We start from the raw sequence: 23,897 nt of genomic DNA, 5'->3' as shown, positions 1-23,897 counted from the left end.
TCTTAGATTCGAATTCGGTACAGGCTATTTTTTGATACATGTTTGCATCATTCTTATTGATAAATTTTAATGTTGGATACAAACTAGGACTTATGCCGGTTTCTGAAGCACATTTAGCAGTAGTTTATCTATTCAAACTGTCATGTTTATATCAGATTAACCGCTATTGAATAGACAAACTATCACTGAACCAGAAACCGGGGGATAGACCTTTCCTTGTCGGTTATTAACTAACTTTATCTTTGACAACCTAACTGTCAGTATTTACCTTAATCATTATATGCTTTAAAACTTTAATTAAATAACCATCCCTTTTTAAAATTTTATATCGTTAATATGTAAGCCCATTAGCCTACTAGCCGACTAGACAATATACCTATGTCGTAGGCTTTAAATATAACCGTAGCTATATTTACATGCCATTTATATTGGCTACATAATATTTATTTGCCGTTGTAATATTAAACAAGATATTTAACTAAAAAGTAAAAAGTGAGGCGCCCATAGCCAGTTGTGCTCACCGGTCGGTAAACGATCTGTGGGTGAAGCAACCGTTGGCGCGGTCATTCCATAGATGGGTGACCGCATAGTGGTATTTGAACTGGGCGTCTCCGTGCTTCGGAGGGCACGTAAAAAATCGGTCCCGGTTGTTGTCGATTAAGATAACAGTCGTTAAGCCATGTCAAAGGCCTTCGGGCGGCTTGAACGACTTTGACACTAGGTTGACCACTAACCATTCGATAAGAAGAAGAACTAAAAAGTGTTAAGTGTGATTAATTGTCTCCACTATCCACATAAGTCATGTCTGAAGAAAGAATAAACCAGTCTCATAAAGTTTTCCTATGCAACTAAATTCAACGTAGCCAACCAGCCAATGACGTGAGCTATAAATATAGCCGTGGCATAGTTATGTCTTATTTATTACCCAGTAGCTGTTATAGGTCTAGTTGGTTATGCTAATTGGTTCTCGTTTCCGCTTCATATAACCACATAACTACCCTATTGATGTGTGCTTTATGATTAGGTATATAAGCATATAATAAATAATAATAAATTTTACCCATTAATGTCCCACTGCTGGGCAAGGGTCCCCTCCCGAGGATGGAGGGGTTAGGCCTTGAGTCCACCACGCTGGCCAAGTGCGGGTTGCCAATTTATATAAGCATAGTTATGTAAAATATTATTGTATATATAAATGCGAAAGTAACTCTGTCTGTCTGTTACTCAATCACGCCTAAACTACTGAATAAATTTGCATGAAATTTGGTATGGAGATATTTTGATACCCGAGAAAGGACACAGGCTACTTTTTACCCCGGGAAAAATTCAGGTGGCGGACGAAGTAGCGGGTAAAAGCCAGTAAATACATATATCCGTGGCATAGTTATGTCTTATTTATTACTCAGTAGCTGTTATGGGTCTAGTTGGTTATGCTAATTGCTTGCGGTTTCCGCTTCATATAACCACATAACTACCCTATTGATGTATGCTTTATGATTAGGTATATGTATAAGTATATAATAAATAATAATAATTTAACCCATTAATGTCCCACTGCTGGGCAAGGGTCTCCTCCCGAGGAGGGAGGGGTTAGGCCTTGAGTCCACCACGCTGGCCAAGTGCGGGTTGCCAATTTAAATAAGCATAGTTATGTAAAATATTATTGTATATATAAATGCGAAAGTAACTCGCTCTGTCTGTTACTCAATCACGCCTAAACTACTGAACCAATTTGCATGAAATTTGGTATGGAGATATTTTGATACCCGAGAAAGGACATAGGCTACATTTTACCCCGGGAAAATTCAGGTGGCGGACGCAGTCGCGGGTAAAAGCTAGTAAATACATATAGCCGAGGCATAGTTATGTCTTATTTATTACCCAGTATCTAGCTGTTATAGGTCTAGTTGGCTATGCTAATTGGTTGTGGTTTCCGCTTCATATAACCACATAACTACCCTATTGATGTGTGCTTTATGATTAGGTATATAAGCATAGTTAGGTAGAGGTTTATTGTACATGAAATATTGTGATGCTACATATTAAATAGGTCTGGTGATTATGTGTTTCATATACTGTTTTGTGGGGGACATATTTTAATACAAAGCGAAAAATAAGAAGTTATAGGTTTCTTAATAGTCTGTACTGCAGAGAAGAATATGATTTGGATTCTGGCTCCTCCTATATCCCGACTGAACAACACAAAAGAGGGTTATCTATAAAAGTATTCCTCTTGCAGCAACTTAATTATAGCAAATACGTATAGTGCAGAAAAAGTTGGTGCGAAAAGAGGTATTACTACAACTGTTTACTAATTTAATAAAATTATCTCTTGAGGCAAAGTCAATATGAATAAGTGGTAAATATCTATTGTTAATGAACGTTTAAAATGGATTTATAAAACTACTACTAAGTGTTATTGTTTTTTATGTGATTCATACTTGTGTTTCTATTTAAGTGTATTCAGTTTATGCGAAGTTATACAATTTGGGACTCAAAAAACAAAAAATACCAACACTTACTGCTGAATTAACTGAAAAAGATCAATATCTAAAGGAGCAGCAATTCATTCATTCATGTCATTGTATAGACTTAAGTATCTAATCCAATCAGTATGTATGAACAGCCACTGCTGACGTAAATATCTAAATGAAACTTAAACAATATCTATGATAATTAGTCTACAACAATGCTTAGTTATAAAACAATTGATCCTATTGTCTTTATTTAGCTTCAAAGACGCCGTAAAAATGTCGATAATGTGATTCTAATAAAATTATACAACGTCAAAGTTATTCTGAGAATGGTTTCGATATAAAATAAAATCGATTTTGGTCCAATAAGCAGTTCTGTTCTGCCGCATGGTTAGTGGTCAACCTAGTGTCAAAGTTGTTCAAGCAGTCCGAAAGGCCTTTGACATAGCATAACGAATGTTATCTTAGTAGAAAACTACCGGGACAGCCTATTTACGTGTTCGAATACCACTATGCGGTCACCCATCTATAGATCGACCGCGCCAAGGATTGCTTTACCCATTAATCGTTTACCGACCGGTGAGCGCAACTGGCTATGGGCAGTAAAACGTAAAGTAAGCACGTTTGTTAACGCTAAAAGTAGTCATACTTTGCTTTTAAATAATTTTATAAACAAACATGTAAAGTACATAAGGTACTCAGAATATGGTTTTCTACAGTCAAATAATCACATTATGTAGTCTTTATGATTTTTAAAGTTATTTTATACATTTATCAATGGTTATACAAGAATTTAACTTGTAAAAGCATTGACTTCGGTAAATCTCAACAAAAATATACAAAATCATATTACCCCATAACCAACGTTTTCCTTATACACCAACAAAATATCTATTTCTATACAGACACTCAGGATCGACCAGTCACTTATGATATACAATTTATATCAGCCATGGAACCAGCTCATAAATAATGTTGTAACGTGAAGGAAATAGCCACAATCAATTTAGGAGGGGGGCGGCTAAGTGACGGAGGGGGGACAAATTGCTCTCTAATGACGGAGACCGACTGTGTTGTGTTTGGACTTGCTAGTCGAGTAGATTGGAAGGAAATGTATTTTCTTCGTACCTACGACATTACTGTGCTAAAATACTGGCAGTGTCAAGGGCACGTGAAAACTGAAAATGAAAATTTGTTAGTAATTTTACATAGATCCACAAAACATGCATAAAAGGCGTGATATTATATAAAGCCTTTTTTCCATAGGGGTAGGCTGAGACCAAAGAACGTCACTTGGTACGATCCTCACAAACTTCTCCTTGCATCATTCACATCCATACAATGACATCTTTAGTAATTTTGTAACTTCTAAATATAGAGTGTTAATAAATTCTAGGCATTATAATGTCAAAAAAGTTTCTTTCTTTCATAGACGTTAAGGTGGTCGTCATGTCACTGCCATTGCGTGAGAAGGTCGTAGTTTTGATTCCCACACACAACAATTATTCGTGCTATCCACTAATAGTTGTTTCGAGTCTGGTTGTACTTCGTGCCCGTTGTTTGTATATTTGTAAAAGTCTCCGCGACACAAGAGCAACTATTAGTGCGGGAGTTGTCTTTTTTTAACGAATAATCTAGAATAAGAGAATCAACCTCTTGAGTTGTTCACAGTTGCCTTGTGACATCTAACATTAACATTGCTATAAGGACTACATTACAGTTTGACCCTTTTCTGAACTTTCAGGTATTTTTTTAAAAGAAATTTGCTTTTAAAAAAATTGCGGCCCCACTTTCTTTCTATCAATGCATCTATTTAACATTAATTCATGGTCCTGTATCCTCCTCCTTTAAAAAAATAAACTAAACATACAACTCCAGAAATAACTAAAGAATGTAACGACTCAATTCCGACTAATCGTCTACTGATTGTAACTAACAATGTATTAGTATGTTATTCTTGGCTAGTATCCAAGTAAATTAGTTGACTAATACAAGTCTATTATCTATACTAATATTATAAAGCTGAAGAGTTTGTTTGTTTGTTTGATTGATTGATTGTTTGTTTGTTTGAACGCGCTAATCCCAGGAACTACTGGTCCGATTTGAAAAATTCTTTCAGTTTTAGATAGTCCTTTTATCGAGGAAGGTTATAGGCTATATATCATCACGCTACTACCAATAAGAACAGAGTACCAGTGAAAAATGTTACAAAAACGGGGAAATTTTTGACCCATTCTCTCTTATGTGACGCAAGCGAAGTTGCGCGGGTCAGCTAGTTATACCTAAAGTCTGGTTTAAAGTGAGGCATTCACTTTCGTTAAACGAATCTTGAGGTGATAAACCTTTTGGCTGATTATATTATTGGTCATTGTGAAGACAGTTTCCTTGATAAATAAAGATGCCGTCCAGTTTTTATAGGCTGTTTTGTACTTATTTACAAATTTTCAGTAGGTATGTATTTTGACTATTTTCAGTGATAGATATTGAAATCCTCTTGTGTGTCATATTAATATAATAACGTTAATAATATTTATCACCCTGCAATTAGATTCTGATTGGTATAATATTGGCGTTGCCGTCGGCTGTTGTCGGATCCGTGGGCAATGAAAAGCTAACAAATTAAGATTATTAACTAACCTTACTCTTGATTCTTTAGTTTATACACGGCCTTAAAAAAGACGGCATATCAGCAAAAGGATTATTTAAGACAATAAGTGTACAAAAAGCTTTAACAAATACATATTTTAATACAACCCTAATTTTAAGTCAAAACCATTTTATTCCATCAAAAACTCACGCCATCCTACAAAATCCTTCTCCATTTTCCGTCCAAAAGAAAATATTCCACAGTCCAGTCCACTAAACGGGGCACAAAACGATGAAATTTATACCAAGTGCTGACACCGGCAAAACATTCTGATCACCACCAATTACTACTGTACAATGCTACACAAATATCACTAGTGCTATCCCTCTCACACTCACGCAAAACACTCAAGCCATCTCTTTCACGCATCACACAAAAGTATTCTTAATCATTTTCTTGTTAGAACTGTAATGTCGTATGTGACAAAAAGCAAAGCTCCTTTTAATCCTTATGTCTATGAACTAAAGTTTAAATTGCAGTAAAATTGTAAGCTTGAGTGAATTAATTGCTGTTGTCTAAAAGTCGACTCTATACCAAGGAACGTAAAAGTTGTTTTGTGTATTTTTTAAAAGGTTTATAAGTCGTTGGTTAATATAGTGAATTGGTAATGACAGTGGTATTATGATCGTAGCAATAAAGTCTACATTTGCGTGACCAGCGGTTAGCAGTAATAAAATAAAATAACATTTTGACAACACCCCGTATGGGCGTGGCGAGCGAGTCATCGCTTGAGTTTACGCGGGAACGCCGCGACGGAAAGACGTTTCGTAAATTAAAAAATCGAGTTTTATTTTTAAGTTTATTATAACAATATTATCAGTAGTTTAATTCTAAATTAATATAACGATTTATCGTATTTTTGTTTTAAAAAATTAAAGTGATTTTATAAAAAAAGTAGCGAAAATGTTTCATTGAAATCGAAAGACGTTTTTTTTTATTTGACGCAAAAGACAGTGTGTTTAATCTTAAACAAAAGAAAATTATTCTCAACATGCTTTTGTAATAAAAATAACTATTAAAAAACTGTGTTTAGTGTAAAGTGACTTATTAAAAAGTGAAAAAATGGAATCGAACATAGAAGCCGAAACGCAAACGCAGAAGAAAATTCCTAAGCCGTTTTCCATAGAATCTTTAATTGGTGATAGAAAATCGCCAGAAATAGACATAGAGAATAATATATCGGAAAGTTCTAGAAATTCAGATGAAGAAGAGAATGAGAGATTGGAAGGAATAAATCAGATGAGATATTATGCGCCATTTTTGCAACAAAATGGTTTCCCGTTTTTGCTCGGGTACCCTGAGCCGTGGTTGTCGAGGGTCTTGGGGTCTGTGCCTGGGCCGGTGAGGGAAGATAGGCAAGAGGAGAAGAGGGAGAGTCCTGTGAGTGTTGGGAGTGAAGCTGAGAGTGATGGTGGAGAGGAAACTAATCAAGGTTTGTAAATAAAAATGAGTTCCTTAGATTGAAAAACTATATTTTATCTACAATAAGTGCAGTCAATATCATAAGATTTGAACCTAATATGTTTAGTTACTAATGCAAAATCGGACTTAAAAAGATACAACCAACATTTTTCTGCCAAAAAAGGTTCAATGATATGAAAGTTAGAGTCGCAGACCTCCGTGTTCGGAGAGCATGTAAAGCCGTCGGTCTTGCAGCATCTGACTTATGACTGGTCACCGTCCCACCGGAATATATGAGTTATATATATGTAATAAAGAGTTTAACTGTATGTATATTTATACGACAAACCAACTAGCCGGTAAAAAACATTATTTTTATTCTGTAGAAGTCTGAACTCTTATTTTTTATTGAAGTCTAAACTGTTATTATTTATTTACTAGCGGACTGGCTCGATTTCGTCCGGGTATAGTTGTCCCGTTTAATTCCATTCCCATGGGATCCCATCGATCCCATACAAACCTTGGCCCGACAGTTACAAACATATAAAAAGTATAACTCAATTTGGTTAAATTTGAAAATGATGCGCGTACATACATTTCAGTGATTCATTTTTATTTATATAGATTTACTAGCTGACCCGGCAAACGTTGTTTTGCCATATAAATTAAAATAAATAAAAAATAATGTCACTTAGGAGTATGAAAAATAGATGTTGGCCGATTCTCAGACCTACTTAATATGCTTACAAAATTTCATCAAAATCGGGCAAGCCGTTTCGGAGGAGTATGGTAACGAAAACTGTGACGCGAGAATTTTATATATTAGATTAGAAGACATTATAAGCTATCGAAAATTCTGACAAATAAAACTTACGCAGTTAGGCATAACATAGATCTAAAACACCTGCCTAACATAGAATTACTGAATCTACTTTTAGCTCGTAAAAAACCTTATGAGAAGAGCTAGCTAGAAACTCACGGCCTCTCTTTTTAATCGGCAAAAGATTTACAATGTGGTTGATACAATAATTGATCATGCGCTCCCAACAAACAGCGATATAGACTAAATGTCAATTATGTGGTAAGGAAAACGAATATAGCTTAGTTAGTTAAAGATCTTTTAAGCTTTTTCCTAGTTACATCTGCATTTTTTGCAAAATGATTTTAATTAAGGTTATAGCAATCCCTAATATTATTTATGACCCGCGCAACTTCGCTTGCGTCACATAACAGCGAATGGGTCATAATTTTCCCGATTTTGCTAACATTTTTCGCTGCTACACCGCTCCTAATGACCGCGTGATGTGATATAGCCTTAAGCCTTCCTCGATAATGGGTCTATTCAACACAACAAAAAAAACAATTCGAACCATTAGTTCCTGAGTTTAGCGCGTTCAAACAAACAAACGAACAAACTCTTCAGCTTTATATATTAGTAGGTATAGATTTAGCTTAGGTAACTATATTATATTCGTTATTAACGCAAATAAATTTGGAAACTATTCTGGATAAACCAATTTACAAAAATATTGTTATCGTGACGTTATTAAAATAGATAAAATTGAACGTACAAGGAAAGGACCGCAGTCTTTATAAAAATACCAATATAATGGATAATTTATACAATTTCCGTCTTACTATAAGACGTTGAGTAGTCTCTCTGATTAGTTATATAGCGTTTTATCTTTTCGTGAAAGTCTTAAAATTGATTAATGCCCGGTTTCTGAGGTACTTTTAGCGGTAGTTTATCTATTCAATAGCGTTTTTTTTATACGAGTTTAAACGCAATTGAAAAGATAAACTACCGCTAAATGTACCTCAGAAACCGGGGGTAAAACACTGTATAATCCGAGCTTACACGTTTATTAGTAAGACAGTTAAATTAAGACCGCCGTTTTATAATAGAATAACAACTCGACCCTCTATAATTAATAAACAAAATTGGCTATCCATCTTTTAACCAATAATTATTTTTCAAAAATGAGTAATTTCTCAATTCGGTCGGTTTTTTTAAGAACTATACACTACATATGTACGTCGAAAACTTTGATCCGATTTACGTGAGTCATTTATTGTTCCCAGATCGGTTGAACTTTGATCCCATTTTTCTTTCTAAAATAAGGTTAAATAGGTTGCGTTTGCTTTTCTTTGACGTTATTTTGCGTGGATATCGGAAAATTAACTGCCTAGCTTACAGAGATAAAGGTCAAGCGTCCATGTCCAGCATGTTTGACCACCGTCAAACATGACCACTCGACCTTTACCTCTGTCATATCATATTATACAAAAAGCTATCATAGTTTATGAGTGAAAGCGTCATACCCCCGGTTTCTGAGGTACATTTATGGGTAGTTTATCTATTCAATAGCGTTTAAACTCATATAAAAAACAGTTTGAATAGATAAACTACCGCTAAATGTGCCTCAGAAATCGGGCATCAGTGAAAAAGTAAAAGTACGTAAATCATTTAATTACGTAATTAATAATAATATTAAAGTCTAGCTGTACTTTCCATGATGACAAATGAAAAAGATAAGCGATCACCGGCGACTATGTCCGCGTGGACTGAGTTTTCCCGTTTTCACAAAATTTTGATTCCTGATCTATTCTTATTAGTCATAGCGTGATGTTATATATTATTATAGCTTTTCAATAAATGGACTATTTAACTCAAAAAGACTTTTTCAATTCGAACTAGTAGTTTCTGATATAAGCGCGTTCAAACAAATAAACTTTTCAGCTTTATATAATTACTATCTTTTGCCCGCGACTTCGTCTGCGTGAATAGATTTCCGATAGTAAACTGTGCCCTATGTTTTAATTTAAGTTATAAACTATATGTGTACCAAGTTTCATGAAAATCTGTTCAGTAGTTTATGCGTGAAAGCGTAACAAACATACATACATCCATCCTCATAATATTAGTAGAAGTACATAGATAGTATAGATGTTTAATATTATCATATTAAAAGATAGTAAAGTCTATCGTTTAAAATTTTCCATTAATTAGGAATTCCTATTGATATACGTCAAAAGAATGTTTTGACTCGATTTACATTTTCCTTAAGAAACTCTAGTATAATAATGAACTCGAAAGTTTGTAAGGATGTTCGTAACTCCTTTACGCATTAGCTATAAAAAGGATTTACCTAGATGAAACTGTATTGTAATAAGCTCTTTAAGACGTTTTTCGGAGAAGCTACGTCTTATTTACATGCATACACTATTTCACTTATACCTGTATACTTTTTAAACTAGGATATCACGCGGACGAAGTCGCGCGTAGTAGCTAGTTTTTTATAGTTACCAATATACTTACAGCGGCAGCAAATTTCCCGCAGGCGGCTTAGTAAATTTATTTTTTTGTAAATTTTTCAATCTATAAATCCTAAATATAGCGATGGAATGACGTCATACCTTGCTATCACCAAAAGACATCCAAAAAGAAATTGTATTGATAAAGAGACAATAATTTTTATACTGTTATCTCACCCGGTTTTATCTGGTTAATTTCGATTTAGATTCTATCTAAGACTAATAACTGCGTGAGTGGTCTGTGTGAGATTGTTAATTATGAGGTCTAAGGTTTGATTCCTAGAAGATTTAAACATGTTAAAATTGTAATATATCTATTTTTAACCTGCTGTAACGCAACGAAAATCTTGTAATTTCTGATATTTTTTATTTGATTCTATTCATTTTGAAGTTTTATTGTAATAAATTTGACATTTAAATGGTCTTTAATATAATAATATATTTATATGTATAAAAATATGAAAAAAAAAATACAGTAATCACTAAAAAGTATAAAGCAAAGTTGCGTTCAGCGGCTTCTTCTTATCTTTAAAACTGCGCAACGGATTTTGATGCGATTTTTAAATAGATAGAGTGATTGAAGAGAAATTTATGTGTAAAAGTTGTAAATATTTATTTGTAAAAAACTGTTTAAACCGCTTGTTGTTTAATAATACGAAAAGTAAATATAGTTATATCAGCTTAGCCTTTCTTCCAAACTATGTTGGAATCGACCAGTCTCACCGGATACATCTGAATACCAGTATTTTACATGAAGCGACTGTCTATCTGACCTCCACAACCCAGTTACCTGGGTTATAACACGATACCCTTCGGTTGAAGACTGGTTGTCAGACTTTCAAGCTTCTAACTACTGTTAACGACCGTCAAAGATCTTCGAAAATGACAGCCGGGACCAACAATTTAACGTGCCTTCCGAAACACGAAGGAACTTGATATATAAGATAGTCACCCATCCGCAGAACCACCTCGGCAAGTGAGCCTTAACCTCAGAGATCTAACGAAACCACGAGCTCCATATTTAACACAAGATGACCCGCGCAACTTCGCTTGCGTTACATAAGCGTTAAAAAATTTCCCCGTTTTTGTAACATTTTTCACTGGTACTCTGCTCCTATTGGTAGTAGCGTGATGATATATAGCCTATAACCTTCCTCGATAAATGGACTATCTAACACTGAAAGAATTTTTCAAATCGTACCATTAGTTCCCGAGATTACCGCGTTCAAACAAACAAACAAACAATCAAACAAACAAACTCTTCAACTTTATAATATTAGTATAGATTTACAGAGTTTAATAATATGAAAAGTAATCATAGAAAATACACAGCAAAAAATGTTTGTAAAGTCCCCGCGAGTCATAAAAAGTGATGCTACAATTTTCTGCCCAATAATCGGAAGTATAAATAGCTATCATTAATATGTTTGCCCTTTGTTATCTAAATCAATAAATACTGTCTGTAAATACAAATATTATCGTTATTCAATCGATTAGATAAATAGATATGAATAAAACGTGTTATCCTATAATGATGGGTTTTACCAGGACACACTGATGGTTTGGACCCGGTAAATTATGGTAAAAATATATTTATCATCTTTCTTCCAAATATGTTGGAGTCGGCTTCCAGTCTCACCGGATGCAGCTGAATACCAGTATTTTACATGGAGTGACTGCCTATCGGACCTCCACAACACAGTTACCTGGGTTATAACACGGTACTCCTCGGTAAGACTGGTTGTCAGACTTTCAAGCTTCAGACTACTGTTAACTGTTAAAGTATATTAGTTACATTTAAGGTATTCACCGAATATATAATAAAGTCAAGAGTGATAGGCTTTTTCTCTCTTACATCGGACTAATATTATTAACTAGCTGACCCGCGCAACTTCGCTTGCGTCACATAAGAGAGACATAATTTTCTCCGCTTTTATAAAAAATTTCACTGGTACTCTGCTCCTATTGGTCGTAGCGTGATGATATATAGCCTATAGCCTTCCTCAATAAATGGGCTATCTAACACTGAAAGATTTTTTCAAATCGGACCAGTAGTTCCTGAGATTAGCGCGTTCAAACAAACAAACAAACTCTTCAGCTTTATAATATAAGTATAGAAAGTATAGATAACGAAACACGGGTGTTTCATACACCTCTACCTAAACCTTCGGAAAGGAGCGGATTGAAAACTTTCCCTTCAAGACATCCAAAACACTTGAAAGAACTGTGTTAAACAACCCTCAGGCATACAAGGTTTCATCACGATGTTTTCCTTCACCGTTATAACAAGTGATCATTATTTCTTACTAGAGGCCGCCCGCGACTTCGTCCGCGTGTAAATCCCGATCCCTCGGGAACTCCGGGTTAAAAAGCCGGTAGCCTATGTGATATTTTGTGTCTTCAGCTACCTATATACCAAATTTCGTCGTAATCATTTCAGTAGTATATGCGTAAAATAGTAACAAACACTCATACATACCCACAAAATTTCGCATTTATAATATTAGTAGGATTTATAATATTAGTAGAATACACCATTGATTTTTCCAAGTGATATGTACTTAGAAAAGTCAATGGTGGGTTGTCTTGGATTTGAATCATTAACCACTTGCGTGGGAGGTGAATGCTTACATAACTTAACAATAATTATCGATTATTATCAGTGGCTGAAACCTTCAGACTTTAACTATCGGTGGGGCGTTAAAGCGGGAAAATTTCTAATTATTTTGCAAGGTTTACCCCACTGGGAAACACAAGACAGATAAAAAAAACTGGCCAAGTGCGACTTGGACTCGCGCTCGAAGGGTTCCGTAAAACAATAATACTATCATTTTCATCAGAAAATCTGCTGTATGAGAGCCCCTTATATAAATAAATATCATTGGACAGCTCATACACGGTCATTTGATTCAATTAAATTGAATATTTCAGAGGCGCCCATAGCCAGTTGCGCTCACCGGTCGGTAAACGATCTGTGGGTTAAGCAAACATTGGCGCGGTCATTCCATAGATGGGTGACCGCATAGTGGTATTTGAACTGGGCGTCTCCGTGCTTCGGAGGGCACGTTAAAAGTCGGTCCCGGTTGTTGTCTACTAAGATAACAGTCGTTAAGCCACGTCAAAGGCCTCTTGGACGGTTTGAACAACTTTGACACTAGGTTGACCACTAACCATACGACAAACAAACAAACAATTGAATATTTTTTCAGATTTTTAGCATTTGTTGTTATAGCAGCAACAGAAAAACATTATCTGTGAAAATGCCAACTGTCTAACTATCACGGTTCATAAGATACAGTCAGGTAATAAACAGCACAGTTTCAACAATAGGGATTTTAGTTTTTGGATACGAAACCCTAGAAAATACCACCATATTGAATGAAAATAGCCATCGTTATAAAATTATCTTGTTATCAGTGAAGATATAAGATTATCCTGTCAATCCGCTTACGCATGCGATAAATAGACACACGTATATCATCTGATAAACATCGCAGTTTTATATATTGATTCATTCAATAGTATTATCCTACGTATATTATAAATGCGATAGATTGTGAGGATGCATGTATTAGGTCGGACAAAAGTCATTTCGCATTTTAGTATGTATGAACTTGTAATAAAATCTTTTCTCCACACAAAAAAGCTCGATATTTGGGTACCTCACGAGCTCACTGAAAGAAACCTAATGAACCGTGTCATTTGTGATTCTTGAAGCCAAAGAGATTTTATTACAAGTTCATACATACTATAATGTGAAAAGACTTTTTCCCCGACCTAATATGTTTGTTTGTGTTACACCCAGGTAACTGTGTTGTGGATGTCTGAAAGATAGCCGCTCCATGTAAAATACTGGTGTTCAGCTGCATCCAGTGAGACTGGAAGCCAAATCGAAGGATCGTACTATTTGATTTCCCGAAAATAACCTTGATTTTATAGCAGCAACCGTCTCGTTATTTAGTCATTTATTTTTGTTGATATCGAAATTAATTAGCCATTACAAATGCAGTTGAAATAGGGCACCATTTACAAATAAATCAGCATTGCAGAATACTTTCCGAGACGAACAGGAAAAAAATGATTACATTTTCAATTTTGTAGAACACAAAAATATACCCTTTGGTATCAATAACTGTACATCAGATCAAATCCTTGTTAAATTATATTATTATTTATCAAAGCCAAAGTTCACGCTACCAATTTATCTAATAAATCAATATTCTCACCCATCAAATCTCAAATACTCAGATTCACACATAATACAAAGAATCAACAAAGCAATTAGAAATGGCCGCTTGACATTAAATAGACAATTTCACGGCACTACAAACCATCTGTACCGTAAAATTGACGTTTCAGAACGAATGTTCTGTACAATTTTGGCGCGAAATATCACCAGGTGACAGATGTCAGATCTATTTTTTGTCTGTGCTCGTTTGTGTCAAATATTTTTTTTCCTGTTCCTTGCAGTTTTATTTGCGTTGTTGTTTATTATTTCACTGATGTTGTTGCACACATATTCGGGCCAGCACGTTCGGTTCAACGATACATAATACCATACTGGAGGCCGGCCGCGACTTCCCGCGTAAATCCCTCGGGAACACCGGGATAAAAAGTAGCCAAATGTAAAGTAGCCTATGTGTTACTACGGGCCTTCAGCTACCTATATCATATACACCAAACCTATATACCAAAATTCATCGTAATCGGTTCAGTTGTATTTGCGTGAACGAGTAACAAATATCCATACATATGTACATTGTATACAATGATACATACATTCTCACAAACTTTCGCATTTATAATATTAGTAGGATTTAACAATATTTAACGAACATCATAAAAGACTCGTAGCAATTACTACATAATTTGTTCGGGTTGTGCCAATCGGGCAGTTCCTTCGGGTCCTATCGTAACAATTCGGTTTAAACATTCAAAAGCGGCATTTTTCCGAAACATTCATTTGATTATACATATTCGATTTTGCGGAGAAACTATGCCGATTAATGCCGAACCGAATATTTGCCCAACAAACCTGCAATTTTCCTAAATGCCTACAGCATTCCACGGGAACGATTTAACGTTTAAAAAATCCATCGAAATAAAAATTAGTCAGTGAAATGCATGTGCGCTCATAACTTTTCAACAACTAAACTAAACTGAATAATGTTTTTTTAATATGTTTGTAACTATCGGGACAAGGTTTACATGGGATCGACGGGATCAAAAGTCCCACGGGAATGGTCAGTGGGAAAACATTTAACTATACCCGGACAAGGTCGAACCAGTTCGCTAGTATAAAATAAAATAATCATCATCAGCCTAGCCATTCTTCCAACCATATTGGAGTCGGCTTCCAGTCTCACCGGATGCAGCTGAATACCAGTATTTTACATGGAGCGACTGTCTATCTGACCTCCACAACACAGTTACCTGGGTTATCTATACTAATCTATACTAATATTATAAAGCTGAAGAGTTTGTTTGTTTGTTTGAACGCGCTAATCTCAGGAACTACTGGTCCGATTTGAAAAATTATTTCAGTGTTAGATAGTCCATTTATCGAAGAAGGTTATAGGCTATAATATCATCACGCTACTACCAATAGGAGCAGAGTACCAGTGAAAAATGTTACAGAAACGGGGATTTTTTTTAACGCTTATGTAACGCAAGCGAAGTTGCGCGGGTCGGCTAGTAACACAATAATCTTCGGTATTTAAAATAAAATTCCACTGTGATCTAACAGTGACCAAGAGAATTTTACAATTATATATTTAAAATCACAAAATAAATATTATTACATTCTTATTATCAGGAATAATTAATCTAAAAAGTTAATTGGCAGGAAATACTTAAGATATTAACAAATCTTTCGATATGAATCAACGTAAAAAATCCATATTAGATTATTCTTAAACGGTCATTTAAGGAAAACTATTTGTCAATTATATAATAATATATTATATAAAACTTCCTTTACTCAGTGACTGACTGATCGACAATGTACAGCTGAAACTACTGAGCGTAGAAACTTGAAAGGAGAATGGGCACTCCTGGGCGGTCGGCGGCCATTAATGAAAGTAGTGTTAAATTAAAGTAATGATAACTAGGAACAACTTTTACTAAGAACGTTTCGCTGCATTCCTTTCAGGAAACAATATATTGACATGTAAATATAATGGAATTTCATAGAACAAATACAATTATTTCGTGTCTGTAATGCATTTAATGTTGTGTAATAACGTTACATCTTCTTATAACAATTGCAATGCCATCAAAATGAACAATAATCGTAACTCGTATCTATCTATCATATGGTTCACCTAGTTTCAAAGTTGTTCAACCCGCCCGAATGTTATCTTAGTTGACAACAACCGGGACCGACTTTTTACGTGCCCTCGGAAGCACGGAGAAGCTCAGTTCAAATACCACAATGCGGTCACCCATCTATAGAATGACCGCGCCAACGGTTGCTTAACCAACAGATCGTTTACCGACCAGTGAGTGCAACTGGCTATGAACGCCTCGTTTTTAAGCTGAGCATTCAAGACAGATAAGTCGCCTCAGTGAATATATTATAGAAGAGCAAGATGTTTACTTGTTACGATATTTATATATTTACATGTTATGATTGTTCGAATATTAATAATGTCTACATTTGTATGCAATAATATGAATAGTACTTTTTATTTAATCTCCGAATATAAGCCAAAAATATGTTTTTATACTATTAAAAGTGCTCAAAAACAAAAATGTATTTTGTTCGTCATATAAGTGCGTCGCGGCAATAAAACTTCTACACGGTAATTATAGGACTAAACTACATTAAAAAAACAAAAAATCAAGTTTGGCCGCGGATCGCCCAGGCTCCATACTATTTTGCCCATTCTCCTTTGCTATGAAGATTCCTTAAGAAGTGTAGAGGAGCACTAAGAGGGGATTTTTGGAAATTCTATGCCTATGGGGGGTAAATTTTTTAGTATTGTATTTTATTAAAACAGCCTTTGCGTGATTTCTTCGTCGATGTGTTAATACAGGTTAGAAATCCACTCAGTAGTTCTTTCGTGTAAGTGTAACATCTATATTTTTAAAAATATTTCCGTTAACTAAGGTTGAACCATCGTCTTAGTTTCACGGGTAAAGACTTACTGACAGTAAATACATTATTGCCGGCATTAATAAAGCTACATAACTAAAGTGAGTCAAATCTATACAAAATATTATAAAGCTAAAGAGTTTGTTTGTTTGTTTGTTTGAACGCGCTAATCTCAGGAACTACTGGTCCGATTTGAAAAATTCTTTCAGTGTTAGTTAGCCCATTTATCGAGGAAGGCTAAAGGGTATATATCATCACGCTATGACCAATAGGAGCAGAGTACGAGTAAAATATGTTACAAATACGGTGAAAATTTTGACGCATTCTCTCTTATGTTGCAAGCGAAGTTCCGTGGGTCAGCTTGTAGTTATATAACTGCTTATTTGATGCCGTTTTCTTGCAGATATTATAAAAGCTACGTAACTACGGTGAGTCACGGATAGATATAATAGTTATAAGTCTGGCTGTCTCTTTGTGGTCGGAAAATCCCCACCACACTAAGATAATAATGGTTGCTTCATTGATTAGCTTTGTCAGTTTTTTAAAATAATTTATTAATACTTAATTGTAGTTATAAACGCGTAACGCACCGATGACTTTTAGAAATAATGTGTGTATTAGAAATAATTATCACTTGCTATAACGGTGTAGAAAATCATCGTGATGCAACCTTGCTTATCTAAATCTTTAGAAATTCTACGACGCGTGACGCACTCCTTTTGTATCCATATTTTATATTGTAAATATATTGTATAATTGTAAATATTTTGTTTTTTGTTAATTATTTCTAGTTTAGTTTAGTTTAATGTTAAAAATTATTTATAGTTAAGTTTTATTCTAATAAGTTTGTCAATTTAGTTTCTAAAAATTAGGTTAATACATTTCATGAGGGCATGCAAAGTCCCCAACCCGCAGTTGGCCAGCGTAGTAGACTCAAGGCATAACCAATTCCTCGTTCGGGAGGAGACCCTTGCCCAGCAGTGGGACAGTAATGGTTTAAAAACGCATAGTTATTATAAAAAAGCTTCGTTCAAATAAATAATTGCAATAATGTGGAAGGGATTGTCAGATCTGAAACTTTAATAACATTATTTTTTTAACCAAAAGTAGTCCGTGTATTTCGTGTAAAGTATTTTTTTTTCAGGCATTACCTACATACATAGGTAGGTACATAATGAATTATCATATCAATACCTTTTCCCATTATTCCTCTATCTGACGTCACTTGAATCATCTGCAATAGATGCACACAGGCCAATGACTGATGACCTTTTGACCATAGGGGCAAGCACAGACCAAATAATGTCACTTAGAACGATTTTTACAAACTTCCCTATCATACAGGACCGCCGGTTACGAGTATTACGCACCTTATCTTTTTTCAAGATATCGCCTTAATACCATTTACCAAAAATAAGGACATAAGCATCAGCTTTGAATTTCTTCGAAAAATACGACAAAACATACTTATACCCTACACAAATATTTAAAAGCATAAAAATTCCTTCACACACAACAGGCATCAATAAACGACATTTATTGTTATTTATGAGCGAATAACCAATATCACCGAAGGGTTCACAAATACGCAGTTTGGCGAAGTTGAGCTACGTAGCTAAGGTCAATCTTTAGATGGGTCGAGAGAGTGTAGTCGCCGTCCGGGCTTCAAAAAGCATGATAAGCCGACGGTTCTCGCTATACTTAATGAACAACAGTAAAATCCATACTTCCATACTAATAAGTATTATCTATTAAAAATGCGAATTCCTGTCTGTTTGTCTGTGAGCCCAGGTTGACTGGCTCAGAGATAACCGCACCTATATCAAGATTAAGTCACTGGGCTATTATAAGAGATAGATAGGTTCAATCATTTCTATTGATATCTTAATATTGGTCATAGACCCCTTTGAGTTTTGGATAAATATTTGTCCAAAAACGAAAATACTGGCCAAAAGAAACAATACACCAATAAAAAAGTAAACCATCATTTTTATTCCACATTTAAAATTCGCGGGTCATTCAAGGAAAACTGTCAATGTGACAGCGTGAAAATTTAAACTGAAATAGAACGTGCTTTACATAACAAGTGACGTGTTTATCGTAATCGATTCATCTGATTCGACTAAAATGCATCGAGTTTACAATCGATTTAACTCGCCGCTCTCGGCGATTTGTTTAAAATTCTAACCGCGATTATGGCGGGTCTTTATGCGTTTACAAATTTATAAATGCAGTAGGGTTTGGTTTATTTTAGTCGAGTTATTTCTTGTCGTTTTGTTTGTGGATAGTAGAGTTAAGATGGTAGATTTTACAATTCATTTGGCGCGTTCGATAACTGTCAATCGTTTGGTTGTATAAAATAAATATATTTATTTGCAAAGGGTTCTTTTATTGGATGTTTTCCATGAAGTTGAATTTGTATGGGGGATTTTAAAGCTTTGTGTTTTTTTTTTCAATGTTAGGGATAAATTGAGTGGTTTCTGGAAAATGCAATAATACGTTTCAAAGGAATGTACTTATTATAATCTTTACGTATCTAAAGGTTTGGTTTGATTTTGAAATGACATATCGCTTAATCAAACTAAGATAAGTTATACAAATACGTCATAATATTAGCGTTTAATTTTTGGGCTTAAAAGTGGAGCTCATAGAGGCGGAAATCGAAAAAAGTGCTTTGCTGTAAATAAAAAAATATTTGATTTGCTTAAAGGACTACCGAATTTAACCGAAACCTCGAACGAGCGCAAGTTTAGCTTAGCTCGTGCTCCACTGTACTCCTCTAGTACATTAAAATACAGCCTAAAAAGACGACAATTTACAACTTCTAAAATGGTTTAGGAACCACGTGTGGTCACTCGATCTTGCTCCGGTCAAATAGCGTAGAGCCTTATAATACAGCCTATAAAGACATTTTTCTTCACAAAACATTTAAAAACAAACCACATCAAGTTCTATGCGTTTCTTCTAAAATGATTTAGGAACCACGTGTGATCTTTCAATCGTGCTCGGGTCAACAAGCGAGCCTTAAGATACAGCCTAAATACGCAACAATTTACTTCACAAAACATTTAAAAACAAACCACATCAAGTTCCGACTCATCTGGTGTCACCCCAATCGCTCAATCAGCTCATCTCGCCGGGTCCGATAGAGGCGTGGTCCTGACGAAGCAGTTTTGTCCGCTTTTTATCGGCCGTTGACTAGACTTGAAGGAAAACAAATAACGTAGCCGAGGGTGCTTTTTTATGATGTGTGCGAAGAAATTCGGTAATTTAGAAATTTATATAACTTAGAAATGTTTGTGACTGTTTTTGTGGCGCGGTCGGTAGTCCATCTGACTGTTGAACATGAGGTCTTGGGTGCAAAATCCGGATTGGAAAAAGAACTATTAATTTTCTTATTAATATGAGAATATTTCTCAATAGCAGCTCGAAATTTGGTATATGGTAATAGGCTCGCCCCCTATTCCATGGAACTAACATTGTTAATGATAAAACGTAGGTGTTTTTTTACACAAAACTTTGATAAAAGCACATTTTCCAACCTTCCTCCAAATCTGTCGATTGGTGAAAATCACATAAAGATCTATTAAGTCGTTTCTGAGTTTTACTCAAAACAAAGTTCATAGATACAGTGGTTTGAGTTCCGTGGCTCAGATACTTCGGATATTACTATCAGAATAAAACGCATCTGTTTAGTTAATAACAAATTAAAATTACACAGTAAATACATAGACTTTTTCATATTATTTATTCAGAAATTTACAAAAAAACTAAACGAAAATCTATTAAAAAATAATTGTTCAAGTCCTGTCAACAGAGCTATTAATCATTGGTCTCCCTATTTCCCGCGCTTTTGCCGTAATGGCGGCCTTTTATTGCGAACCGTTTAGTCGTTTAGGCGATTATATATTAAATAGTTTTGTGTCCAACTTACTTTAGAGCTAATAGCAATAAAGAAGCTTTGACTAATTATAATTGTTTATAAGATGGATGATGCAATAGGACGACGCGACGGTTTGTACCCAAGGCAACCCACCAATGACCTTTCCAGGTTGTGTGTATAAGTTATGTTTTATCACTTGCTCTAACGGTGAAAGGAAAACATAGGTAACCTATTCAATCTTGCATGTCAAAATTCCTTAATAATTTTATTGAGGACATGCAAAGTTCTAAACCCGCACTTGACCAGCATGGTGGACTCAAAGCCTTACCGTTCCCAATCCGGGAAATAGTTAATAAAAGGAAAAAGTTATCATTTTTTCTACACACTTTTCTAACAAATAAGTCTTTCTTTATAGTATGGTCAGTGTTAAAGTTCTTCAAGCTGCCCGAAGGCCTTAATAACAGGCCCTCCGAAGAACGAAGACGTTCAGGTCAAATATAACTATTACCTTTAGTATGATCGCGCCAAGGTTTGCTAAACCTACAGATCGTTTTCTGACCAATTGGCGCAACTGGCTATAAGCGCCTCTAACAAATTCTTACTATAAGACATTTAACTCCCTTTTACCTCCCCAGGAAACGACTCAGAACCCGACCAGGAAGACTCATCAGACACGCCCCGGGAGAGCAAGGCGCGCCGACGACGGACCGCCTTCACGTCGGAACAGCTCCTCGAGCTCGAGAGAGAGTTCCACGCCAAGAAGTACCTCAGCCTCACTGAGAGGAGCCAGATCGCTTCCGCGCTGAAGTTGAGTGAAGTGCAGGTATGAAACATAATGAGTAATCCCTCAGAAGACTTTTGATATTTGACGTTTCAAATTCGAGCAACGAATCTTATACTGTTATTCTAAGTGGTTAGACTTGAAAATATTAGTAGTAATATGTAGAGGCGATGCAATTGTGTGAATATATTTAATTGGCAATTTGGGATTGGGTAGGGAATCGAATGGGTAACAAGCTTTTCACGCAAATATTTCTGTTCTGATCTGGATTTTAATGTCAAAGCTTATAAAAATGATGAAACAAGAGGGCCTCATTGGTTTTTTTTTAACTGAAGATAGCCCTTTTGATATCTTCAGAACGCTGAAAGCTTAGTAAACGATAAATTAGTAAGTAAACTTGTGGGTACGCAAACTTATGAAAGAGCTGGATCGTTGGGAGGTCGTGGGTTCGATTCCCACTCGGAACAATTATTTTTGCGATCCACAAATAATTGTTTTGACTCTGGTTGTACTTTGTGTTCGTTGTTTGTGTATTTATAATAGTTCCCGCGATACAAGAGCAATTCTTAGTGCGGAAGTTGTCTTTTCAAAGACAAAACAGTTTTAATTCTTAAAATTTCTCATTACGGCTATGTTCTTAGATACGTCGTTTTGTTTTGACATATTTCTCTTTTTTACTCTCCAAATTTCCAAAAATATAACCCAATTTATTTTCAGGTAAAAATCTGGTTTCAAAATCGCCGAGCTAAGTGGAAGCGTGTAAAAGCCGGGCTGGCTTCAGGCAGTCACTCCAGCAAGAACGGCTCCGGCACCAAGATAGTAGTGCCTATACCAGTGCATGTGAACCGGTTCGCGATCAGGACCCAGCATCATCAGATGGAGAAACAGAATCTACAGTTTAGGTAGGCTATTTGAAACTAACTTTAAAAAATAGGAGGTTATCAATTGGTTTGATTTTTTATGTTTGCAAACTCTTAATTTTTATATGGAGTGATTTTGGTGGTTCGTTTTTGTCAGTAATGTTTTTCAGTTTTCAGTAGTTAAAGTTGCCACTGCGTCGGGAGGTTGTGGGCTCGATTCCCACACAGAACTTTTATTTGTGTGATCCATAAATTGTTGTTTTGGATCTAGTTGTACTTTGTGTTCATTGTTTGTATGTTTGCAAAAGTCCCCGCGACACGACAGAAATTCTTAGTGCGGGAATTGTCTTTTTAAAGAAAAAAAAGAAAATACATTTTGCTTTCCGCAAAGCCCGATTTTCCATTTCCACCCATCTATAGAACAACCGTGCTAAGGTTGCTTAACTTAACACTAGGTTTATGTAATTTTAATCCTACCTTTTTTTCCAGACTGGAACGCCAGCAGCCGCTCCCAGGCAGTCTCCTCCAGTCCCAGACCTCAGCGTTTCTCAGCGCCACCAAGTTAGACCGGCTGGACCCGCTCAGACACAGTCCAGCATACGACGCGACATCTAGGATCAATAACATGAGACACTATCAATCTAGGCCTAGTTAGTTACTCTAGGACTTAGGCTTGAATTGCGCGAAAATTGAAAGAAAAATATTTTGCCCACGCATGCCCACTGTTGGGCAAAACTGACCCAAGATTGATTTCTATACTATACAGACTTATTAAAGCCCCGAAATGATTTTTTTTTTCTTTGCCCACGCTAATCCCACTGCTGGACTAATACCTCAACAGTCGTCAAATAGCTACTAATCTATTATACCAAGCTAAATACATGCACAGATCCGGTTCATAGCCCACGCTTTCCCAATATTGTACAGTCTCGGAAATACATACTTGAAACGGCTGGACCCGAATAAGATGAAATTTTGCTAAACGATAGTTTAACACATAGGATCAATCATTGTTTTGTATTTCAAAAATCAACCCTTAGTGAATAAAATAGGGGATGGAACATGAAATATCAATTTTCGCTTAATATCAAGTGAAAATTCTCGAAATTTGTATAATAGTATGAAATAAATCGTGTAGAGATAAGTTATAATTTAATGTATAATATTTAAAGCAATGCCTACAATATGATAATGTCAAATTATTATTAATAAACCATGTGTGATGAATATAGCATTTTATTTTTACCTTTGAAACTAAAAAATTGTAGATTTAAACAACATACAAAAAATAAAATCACTTCTTTTTCCTATATCAGAAGCAGAAGAAGAATATCAGAGACCAAAGATCACCACTTGGTACGATTCTTACAAACTTCCCTTGCCTCATTCACATACATATGTACATGTTGTCATACAGGACCGGTTACGAGTAGCACCTGA

General features: G+C 35.4%; 1 protein-coding gene across 1 annotated transcript; it reads left to right on the top strand.

Annotated features, from left to right (window-relative positions):
- Window positions 1–5,878: 5,878 nt before the first annotated feature.
- On the top strand, window positions 5,879–23,657 carry LOC142984519 (uncharacterized). The gene is made up of 4 exons (XM_076132207.1): window positions 5,879–6,553; window positions 21,452–21,639; window positions 22,315–22,499; window positions 22,947–23,657. Exons 1-4 carry the CDS (start codon window positions 6,184–6,186, stop codon window positions 23,110–23,112), a joined length of 909 nt encoding a protein of 302 aa, XP_075988322.1. The 5' UTR covers window positions 5,879–6,183; the 3' UTR covers window positions 23,113–23,657.
- The last annotated feature ends 240 nt before the right edge of the window (window positions 23,658–23,897 follow it).

This window comes from Anticarsia gemmatalis, chromosome 27 (genome assembly GCF_050436995.1).
Source record: "Anticarsia gemmatalis isolate Benzon Research Colony breed Stoneville strain chromosome 27, ilAntGemm2 primary, whole genome shotgun sequence".
In the NCBI taxonomy this organism is placed as follows: domain Eukaryota; kingdom Metazoa; phylum Arthropoda; class Insecta; order Lepidoptera; family Erebidae; genus Anticarsia; species Anticarsia gemmatalis.
This window is presented reverse-complemented; position numbering and strand designations above follow the sequence as displayed.